Source organism: Scophthalmus maximus, chromosome 8 (genome assembly GCF_022379125.1).
Source record: "Scophthalmus maximus strain ysfricsl-2021 chromosome 8, ASM2237912v1, whole genome shotgun sequence".
Lineage (NCBI taxonomy): Eukaryota > Metazoa > Chordata > Actinopteri > Pleuronectiformes > Scophthalmidae > Scophthalmus > Scophthalmus maximus.
This window is the reverse complement of record NC_061522.1, coordinates 15857128-15867842: the sequence shown is the minus strand read 5'-3', so window position 1 is coordinate 15867842 and position 10715 is coordinate 15857128. Positions and strand designations below refer to the sequence as shown.

Below are 10715 nucleotides of genomic sequence, written 5' to 3'. Positions count from 1 at the left end.
GGCAAAAATAAAATAAAATATTTTGTTTAAATAACACACTGGCAGACAAGTGTCCAAACGACTAGTGGAGATTTCCAATGTAACTATTCACTTCCTATCAGAGAGTACAACTAAAAACAAAACAAATTTACTTTCATTTTTTGTAACCTTGACTGCTCTGATGAATGCTCGATGTAATTTAAGACCTCTACTTCAGCTGTGTTATACATACAAAGCTGTACATTAAAAAAGTTTTGCTACGCCCTGATGATCAATGGTTTTGGATCATCTGTCAGCTTTTATCAGGAACATCAGAGATGATCTTGACCTGACAAAGTAGCACACACACCTGCCATATTGTCTTCAAGGAAATTCACATCAAATTTCCATTTCCTGTCCCATTTTACACCAACTATACCTTTTCAAAAGTAGACCCTTACCTCAGCACTGTCATATAAGGCCATTTGTCTTGGTGATCATGCCTTTTGAAAAAATAAAGACATGTATTAAGGAAATTCATCTTCATAATAATTGATAGCCTAGAAATAGGTTTTACGACTCACATGAAGATACATTTCTTGTAGTGTTTTGTCCAACAACTCTAAAGTTACATTACCTCTTGGCGAAGTTTCACCCAGCATTTCACAGAGCATTGACATTGACAATGTATAAAATATTGATGACTTTACTCCTCACCAGCAACTACAGTAATGCAGTAAACCCAAGGATGATGGATCTCCGAGCTGTCAAAGGTGCCGAAGGTGAAAGTATCGCTGAAAACAACAAAGTACATTTTATTAACATGCATATCATTTTACTCTTTGTGTGGAGTGGTTGACTAAACCAAAGACTTGTCTTTTCTATTCAAGACGTGAGACCTGAGCTACTTGGAAAACTTTTGAGAAAGGGCTTGACCACTTTATTAAACATTGCATATACAGAACATAGATTTTATTTTTGGTTTCCTGCTGATGACACAGTAATGACATACTGACACTCAGAAGGAAGAAACAAGGAGAATCACTTCCCTGAGTCATGCTCTGACCACTGACTTCTTATACAGGCAGAGAACAGTTGACTGTGTTTTCTTTATTTTCTCAGACAGTCTCTGCAAACTGACGTCCCACACAGTTCCTGAGTGTGAATACACATCACGGACAGTAACACCCTGAGGATGCACCAGTAGATTACACAGGAATTGAGGCGTTGTCTGTAAACACTGTGTACAAGTTTCTGAAAACTTCAAAAGTGTCTTCACAGGATAAAGGAACATACTTAGACCCATGGAGTCCCACATCTCTTCTTTTTTCCTAGAAGACGTGGTACATTCATGCAGACACAGGCCTCACCACACTAACTGATAATTCAGTCCTCCCGCATTAACACATTTCACAATTGTGCCCTCTGGTTATAAAATGACCAAACATTCATGGAAATAGCGGACCTTATCTCGTGTCCACTTCTCCACCATCATTCGACCTCTCAGCATTTCATCTCTCTTCTTCTTTCTTCTCTAATGTGTAGTGATTAACCAAACTATTCTCCTCTCCTCTGTGATGTGTCTCAAACAGCATGGAGGAAATGAGAGAACATTATTTCCATCTCCTCCTGGCTTTGACGGTGCTTGTCATTCAAAGGCACACTTTCATGTCACAATGACATTGCTTGGCCTCTGATTTGTGTGTGTGCGTGTGTGTGTGGTGTCATAGATAACGAGAGGTTTGTCTGGGAAGCTCAGTGAATGTTACCACTTGACACTGCGACATCATGAGTGAACCAATGAACAACTGTCATTCAAGTAAAGGGACAATACTTCTATTCCTAATTAAAAGTTAATTTTTTTTCTGATTAAACTGAGTGACCAGGGGCCTGTACTACGAAGCAGTATGTGTGGTTATCCAGGATATACAACTTTGTTTAGCTTTTAAAACATGTCTTTTTAAAAAAAAATTTCAACTGAACACCAATTTTAGTTAATTATGCCAGGCTATATATGGGAATATTTTCAAGGTTTTTCTTCAAATAGAAATATCTAATTTACCCTGTTATGCAATTTTGGCATGCTTTAGTCATCTGTCAATATTTGTTACTTTATTTAAAGTAAATAAAAAATCTGTATTGTATTTTTCCTTGTTTATCCTGGATGAAGACCATTCACTCTCTGGCTATTCTTGGTCATATATTTCACAATATATCCTCCTTATTTCTCTGGCTGTGATGCTCTTTGTTGTTCTTGCTCTGGGTGCGAGCAATTGTCTTCAAATTTACTTTCATGCTCAGAATTGATTTCCACATTATCTTCCTCTTCTGACATGTCCTTCTCATACACTCCACTAGCTGTATCAATCTCACTATGGGTACTCCAAGTACACGGCCTTTTGCTCACGTTGCAGGATTCCTCTGACAACATGTACATGTTAAGACGATGCTAGTGACTCCTTCATGATGTAACAGACAAACGAGGATCAGCATCAGAATTTATCATTTTTCAGGTTATAGGGTCAAAACATCTGCCAAAACATAAACCCCTAATATGAATGAATATTTTAAGTGGTAAAATTCTGCCTTCTCAGAAGTTAATCTTTTTTTGTTGAGTAAGCCAATAATTACAATGATCATTATTATTATTATCAATCACTATTTTCCAAGTAGTATTGTCTGCCTCCACCTCAATACAATGAAGATTAAAGGAGTTTGGTTGCAGGGTTCCATGTCACTCTGCAAGATCCATGAAAACTGTGTCATTCACGGCATGGTTCTGGAAAAATGGCAAAATAACATTAAGCAATATTAATATAACCACAGAAGAAAAAAATGACAATATAGGAAGGAGGAGGTAAGCTAGTTACTCCTCACTACAAACCACCCTGCTGCTCAAGTGACCCAAGTTTTCATATCTTTTCATGAAACTATTATGGTTCATTAATAGTTTCATTATCTACCTTACTTACTAACTCACAAAAGAACCAGTCATTTGTTCTATCTGTATTTTTAACCCAAACCTTTTAAGATATTACAAATTGTCTTTCTTATTCTTATTCACTTATTTGGAAATTTGCAAGATTTACTGTGCAAATTATAGTGTCCATGAATACAATTAAGTGCTCTCTCTGTGTTGTTGTTAACTTTTTCAAGGAAAATTGAGTGGGTTTTAATTTATGTCAGCAGATAAGAATCACTTTTGTACAAAACTAATATGGAGTGCTGGAGCACCTAATCATTGGTGTGATGAAAACCTATCTAACCATAGAGAAATTACATTTCTACACATATATTTTGTACATACACATTCTGTTAAGTTTGATGCTGAGAACCATGTGCACCTCAAAAGCAAAGAGAAACATGTTTTTCTCCCCTTTTTTTGCATATAAATCCTGTACTGCTATAACAAGATTACAAACTGCACAGTGCAGATGCAGTGCAGTAAAAACTGTCAACAAGTTTTCAATAGCTGCACCTGGAAATTGATAAAGAGGCCACAATTGGCAAAATGCAATTGAAAAATAAGTCGAGCACTATAAAATTAAATATGTAGAATTAAAGCTGGACGGGCACCGTTCACAAAGAAAGTCTGCAGTAAATGGGGGAACACAACTCACATTGATCAAGTTATTCCTTTACTGTCAACAGGCCTTAGGGTCAATGGACACATTTGAAATGACAATAAGATAAAATGCAGGCTTTTTTGTGCTTTGCACAGCATTCTCATCAGAAAGCTTATACTTGGTTGTGTGTTCACAGGAATTCATTTTGAAGAAGGACTTGAAGAGGACAGAGAGAGAAAAAGAAAATAGTGAAAGAATGAGAAACTGTGCTTTGTCAACGTTAACAAAATGATTAAAAGGGATGAATTGATCTAGTCTCTCACCACATAAAAAACAATTACTATAAAACTGAATGTTTATTACATTGATATAAAGAGGCAGATAAAGATATCAAATGAGAGTAGAGTGATGATAAAAGGCAGAGGGAAAGAACTAAAAGTAAGATGTGAAGGATTTGCATGAACATCTTAAGTTACAAGAAAATTGATAGAATGAGAGAAGTTAGGAGGTTGTGAGCCATGATGAATGATCTCTGTTTGTGTGTCTGTGTTATTCTTTCTATCTGTTCAAGATTGGAAAAGGAAAAAATGGAAAAACAACAACAACAACAGCAAACTGGCTACTCTATAAGAAGATGAGATAAAATAACATGACCCCTTGTAAAATACCCTGTAACTACATCCTGAATTTGATCTGTAACATTTCCGGTCATATGCAATATCTTATAATTCTTGTTTCCTAGTTGGTTGCTTTATGTGTATGGCACAGCAGATACATCTGATACCGACAGGTACATTTTACCAAAATGTTTTGAAACTATAGAAAACAATAAAAAGGATACAACATACATACTACATTTTCATTTCTGTAGTTCGGTAGGAAAAAAAATAAATTTGACAAAACTGAAGACTCCAGAGATTCTCTTGAAAAACAATATTACTTTATTGGTATTGTTATATACATGGCATAATTTGTGCTTTTTTTATTATCAAGAATAAAACCATAAGGGATCACATCAGAAAATTTTACTTTAAACCAGGATTGAAATGTTCTTTTTTCAGCTGGATATACTGAGGGTTCTACAAAACCAGGAGAAAAGGGGGAGGAAAAGACAGAGAACTAAATAGATAGGTAGATTGATAAATAGATAGTTTGTCCAGACCCTTGCAGATGGTCCACTGAGGGTAGTGTGAACGTTCAGACTGTGATGTGCTTTTACCAACAGCAGCAAAGGCACCTGTGTATCACTTTGTTTTAAAAAAGAAAGTACGTCTCAGGGCCTTAATCCAGCGTCCAGAGTCCATACACATATAACCAAATCCATTCATAATTTCTGCCAGGGGGATTTCTGCCACACAAAGTTGCTGATTTCAAACCATTGCAGAGGTTGGGTGCTAGGTTAGCCAACTTGAAGACATTCATACCGATAAAGATCATCACCTTAATATACTAGAGGGACTTCTATGTCCTGGGGATTGAAGGAGCCGTGTGTGTCTGTGTGTGTGTGTGTGTGTGTGGTTGGGAGGGAGGGGCTTTCCTGTGTTGCATGCAAGGGTTTACCCCAATGTGAGTGCAAGTTAATGAGAGGAAGGCTCTGACTGTTGATTATGCTTATGCACCTAACAGCAGTTTGGCATCTTCAGACTTTTTGGAGTCTCTTAAAGGGGTCCTGGAAAGGGTACCACCTGGAAACTCTATAGTCTGCCGGGGAGACTTCAATGATTATGTCGGCAATGATGGAGAAACCTGGAGTGGCGTAATTGGGAGAAATGGTCAGTCTGATTTGAACCTGAGTGGCACTTTGTTATTGGACTTCTGTGCTTAAGATGGATTGGCCATAACAAACACCACGTTTCAGCATAGAATAGTTCATAATTGTACTTGGTACTAGAACACCCTAGGCTTAAAGACTGATGATCAACCTGATGGCATCATCTGATCTGCTGTTGTATGTCTTGGACACTCAGAGCAGAGGTGTCAACTGATCAACACATGAGGTTGAATTGGATCTGATGATGGGGAAGGCTGCCAGACAGGCATAGTAAACACAAACATGTAGGAAGTATGGCCTTGGAACACCTGGCTGAGGCTGCTGTCAGTAACATCGTCATCCGCCACCTTTGAAGGAACCTCTAATTCATCCTGGAGAAGATTGGAGCACCAATCTGAGTGGGCAATGTTCAAAGCCTCCATTGTGGAGACAGCTGCTCAGAGTTGCAATCAGAGAACTGGTAACTCTGACTGGGGATATTGTTGGCTGGTGGGACGAACACCTTGAGGAACTCATGATCCCAACCACGTCCTCTGATGATGAGGCAGAGTTTGACGACTTAAGCAAGGAGAATATCACCAGGTTTGGATGTTTTTTGCCTTTATGCTGAAGGTTGGGGTCGTAGTTGGGGTGTCTTGACAAACATGCCTTTTCAGTGTCGTCTGGATTTTAACGACACAAACCATGGAGAGCAAAACTGAGGTGTTGATTGCTATAATTTAAAAAGGGGTACCACGGGGTGTGCTCAAATTATTGTGGTATCACACTGCTCACCCTCCCCAGTGTGCTGAAAGGAGGTTCTGATTGATTGTTGAACCTCATATCCAGAAGGAATACTGCAGATTCCAACCCAGGTATGGAACAGTGAACAAGCTTTTCACCCTTATAAGGTTACTGGAGGGGACATGGGATGTTGCCTATCAGGTGTACATGTGATTTGTGGACTTGGAGATTACTTACCACCATGTCCGTAAGGGGGCCTTGTGGAGAGCACTATTGGAGTATGGTACTGGGAGAGTTATTACGAGCCATCTGTTTCTTAAATAACTGCAATGAGAGCTGTCTCTGTATTGTCGGAAGGAGGTCAGGCATGTTTCCTGTTGGTACTGGCCTCTGCCAAGGTTTCCCCGTCACTGGTCCTGTTTGTGATTTCCATGAACAACCGCAATGTACATGTTTTTTTTGGTTGTGCCCAAAAGAATCAGATCACCAATACAAGCAGCTGAAATTAGTTTCCTCTGTGAAGTGTCTGGGCTTATATTTATAGATAGGGTGAGGAGCTCAGACCCACAAACCCAATATGCTGAAGACACAACAGATCTCATTTGGACTAAGAATGCCATGGGACCTCCCACAAAGTGCTGGAAATGTTAGGGAGAGGGATGTCTAGACTACCTGTTTAACTTGCTGCCATGTGACCCAACTCCAAACAAGCTACAAAACATGGATTGATGCATACTTAAACAATAACCTCTTTTGACCTCCTTGACTTTTCTTGCTTTTGTTACTGAACTTTTAAAATGGGGTAAAGGGTAAGACTGGAGGGGTGATATTTGAGTTGGTGATAGCCAAAGAAGACAGAAAAACATTAAGATATGTCATTTGGTGAATGGTGGTGAAGAGATTTAACATAAAATTTTGAAATGTAGCTGTTGGAGGGAAAACAAAGTGGTGAGGGTGTTGATCATGGGGTAATGATAGGTGAAAATACTGCAGTAAAGACGAGCTGAAGAAAGACCAAAAAGAGTATTAATGCGAAGACAAGAAAAATATATATCAAAGACAGAAAAGAAATAACTAAGAAGGAAGAGCAATACTTGGCAAGAAAAGTAGAAAAGTAATGTAAGGGAGTAAGGAAACTCTGACAGATAAAGAACATAGGATGACGATGTATAATACTCCATGATAAGACCAAAATTGGTCTGGCCATCACCTGATTGCTGCCTCTGCCTGACTAGAGGAATGGCTCCACATGGTCTGTCTGTCTTAGCACCCTCTTGAGTCTTAATTTAACCTAAGACTCAAATTACTGTTCCTCTTCTTTTTACTAAGCAATTTGCTTCTATACACGGAGAACCGAAAGATGTTGGGGCAGATAGTGTGGGGGAAAACCCTGATGCAGCTGTCAGGATTTGTGAATAAATGTTTTAACTAGTCAGGGGAAGAAATCAGATAAAATGTTTACTGTTTTCTTAAACCAGATGGGAGGAAGAAAGTGGATTGGTGGAACAACATTTTCTTCACCAGCTCAGTGCAAGTAGGTGCATAGACTGAAAAAAATAACTTGAGCATCGAAAACAGTAGCAAAATATGTAAAGTAATAGATAACTGGGACACTGAAGGGAAGAAGAACACAGCAGTAACTAGTGAAAGAAAAAAAAATGTAATGGTGAAAATCAGAAAATGTAGGGAGGGAAAGCTGGCGAATGCAAGGCTGAAACACATTTATTTGCATTAGTTATCCTATGAAATATAGGGTTGGAGAACATTAGGTGAACTATATGGTGAAGATTAATATGGAAAAGGAAATTTGGGTATAGGACTAGATGGGGAGTAAGGGGAAGGCCTTTCTGGTATAGATTGGTCCGTTAGCTAGCCTTAGCTTCCCACAAGAATAAACCATTGTCTGATTTAATTGTTAGATACCTGCAGAGCAAAAAAACAAAGTTCTCACTGATGTCTGTTGGCAAACTGATAACCAGAACTTCGAACTCAGAGACCTTGGTCAGTCCGTGCTGGCGAGTTTCCAGTCAATCACCATATCTTTTGTACTAACAAAACAGGAATATATTTTCCTGAACATTTTGGTCAAACGGTGAACATTCAACTCTGTAAGAGTTTGTTGTTCTCAATCAACTCCCAAATGTAATACTTGTGACTTTCAGAAACATCATGGCAGCCATTCAACAATGGCAGAGGCAGCCAATGAGAGCCCTCGAGTGAGACTGTCTATCCATGGCCATGAGTGGGCTTAGCATCAAACCCATAAGCAATAAAGCCTAATTGGCTTTTGCTTACTGCCAAGTCACACATCTTCCTGACTAGCATTAGCTACTGACCAATCCATATTCATTTGGATGGTGAGGTGGCTTCTCACCAAGCTCTTGTCCATGTAGATCCAGTTCTTTTAGCTGGCATTAGCTTCACACCAAACCACAGTCCATGTTGATTTGGTCTGTTAGCAAGGATTTGCTTCCTGCCAAAGCCGTAAGCCATGTTATTTGGTTGGTTAACGGATGTAACTTCTCGCCATGCTACAATCGATGTTGATTCGGTCTGTTAGCTGGCATTAACATCCCACCAAGCCCTAATTCACGATGATTCAGTCTGTTGGCTAGCATTAGCTTCAAACTCTAATAGTCCATATGTCCTCGGTGTTTGTCAACTTTGTATTTTCAGCTCCAGAGACAGAAGTTACTAGTGGTTTGGCAGGTAGAGCCTTTCTCAGCTGGGGACAGGTATAGCTTGCCATTAGCACAGGCACACAGCTCGTAGACAGTCTGTTTAGTGTAGGTGGTACCTGCAGGCGCCCCCTCCAGGGGGTCCACAGCACTGCCAAGGGGAATGTTGCCCAGTCTGATGGAGTTGGCATCTAGAAAGATCTGTGAACATGAAACAGAGATGATTTAGAAAAAATGAAAGCATAATGAAGAAGAATGATAAAGAACAAAAGCAACACAACAAAGCAATACAATTACACATAAAACATGAAATGGATGCACAGAGGTAGATGTTATGGCTGTAGGGAACTGAGCTCACATGGACTGTCTTTTCAAATATAATACATAGAAATACAGACAGCAAGAAAGTTGGGGTTGTGAATACAATGAAAGAGAGAGCACACTGCTGCATGGGATGTGACTATATTCTATGGTCAACTGGGATTGTCATCAACAGAGGGATAATTTCTATTTAGAAAGTGTCTCTTTAGATGTAGAGACAGGGAGAGAGGGGTTGAGGCAGAGGGCAGAGGGCAAGTGGAGGGAAAAGCCACGGAATTAGTAGGAGTGTGGGGAGGACAAGAAGAAAGGGAAAGAAAAAGGACACTGCAGACAAAGCAAACTTACACCAGTTGACTCAATACCATATCATATCCATTATCAAGGTTTCCTTCAAACAAATAAATATCAACACATTTTAAAAGTTGTTTAACCTTTTTGGACATTTTTTAGAAACACTTAGCCAAATACAAGACAGTCTTCAAGATAAAATCAAGCAGCTTATTAGTGTTGAGATAAAATATTACCAATTAACATACCATTTACCATTCCATTTAAACTGAATGACTTTGAATTATTGCACAGTTGGTCAGGCAGATTTTTCAAGATGCTATTTTGATTTGTGGAGAATTATAATTAAATCCTTTAAAGACAAAAGTATATGTGCAGTTTAATCCATAATGAAAGAAATTGTATGGCAAAATTGGCAGAATGTAGGGTAGTTAGTGCATTCAATAGTTGGTTAGATACACAATACACAGAGAGTAGGAAGAATGAGTGGTCAGTTTGGCCCCATGGCTCACATTAGGACAAATCTGAGAGAGTCTGATGCAGTACATCTGCTCAAGAGAACAAACTTTAATTACATTGAAGTAATTTTTTAATATTGAAACAATTGTCAATAAGAGTGAGTGTTCTTCAAATAGCTACATTTCTCCCCTTTTTCACCACCCACACTGGCCTCCATCCCTCCTGGTCCTTACCTCTCCCTGCATTCCTGTAGCCCACTCCTCTCATCGTCAGATTGAGACAAGCTACAATTCAAATGGGAATCATTACAGAATCTTGGTTTCTATTGTATGCTTTGCCTGCTTCTTTATTTACTCTTCGATGTTTAGGGAAACTCTGCTGACTTGATTTTCTCTCTCTTACACATAGTATGGCCACCCAGGGCAGGACAATAATCTCAGCTGTGAGCTATATGCCCAATATTCATGTACTATATCATAGAAATGACGAGAGGAGATATATGAAAATATGTTCTGAAAAATAGTGATGAGTGCAAACAATACAGAGGGAAATTGGAGGACAGGAGAGAGAGAGATAGTTAAAGAGAGAGAGAGGAAGGGATATAGATGAAAGGATGAGAGAGGAAAAATGTCAAATCAAGTGGTTGGAAGAATATAGGAGGACATGAAGAGGGGGAGTTAAGATGAGAGGAAGAAAAAAAGAGAAAAGAGAAAGGAGAAGAGAGCTATGAGGGATTGAGATATCCCCAACAGTGAGGAACCAATTAGTATAACTAATGATTTCACATTGGCTGACGGGGCACATCTCAATCTATATGAACAACACACACAGGCACGCACACACGCACGTGCACACACACACACACGCACGCACACACAGACGCACACACGCACACACACACACACACACACACACACACACTGCATTATTATGGAACAGGACAATGGTACT

At 39.2% G+C, this 10715-nt stretch overlaps 1 protein-coding gene across 2 annotated transcripts in view; it reads right to left on the bottom strand.

Moving 5' to 3' along the window:
- Positions 1-413: 413 nt before the first annotated feature.
- Positions 414-10715, bottom strand: part of LOC118313099 (zeta-sarcoglycan) — a 274953-nt gene continuing 264651 nt past the window's right edge. The window contains exons 8-10 of one of the 2 annotated variants that reach the window (XM_035638350.2): positions 8816-8897; positions 676-752; positions 414-461 (exon numbers count right to left, since the gene is read on the bottom strand). In XM_035638350.2, coding sequence (XP_035494243.1) covers positions 682-752; positions 8816-8897 — 153 coding nt within the window. In that variant the 3' untranslated portion in view covers positions 414-461; positions 676-681. Of the gene's footprint in view, positions 462-675; positions 753-4442; positions 8898-10715 lie in introns of those variants that run through there. The other variant, XM_035638349.2, reaches the window with a different exon arrangement.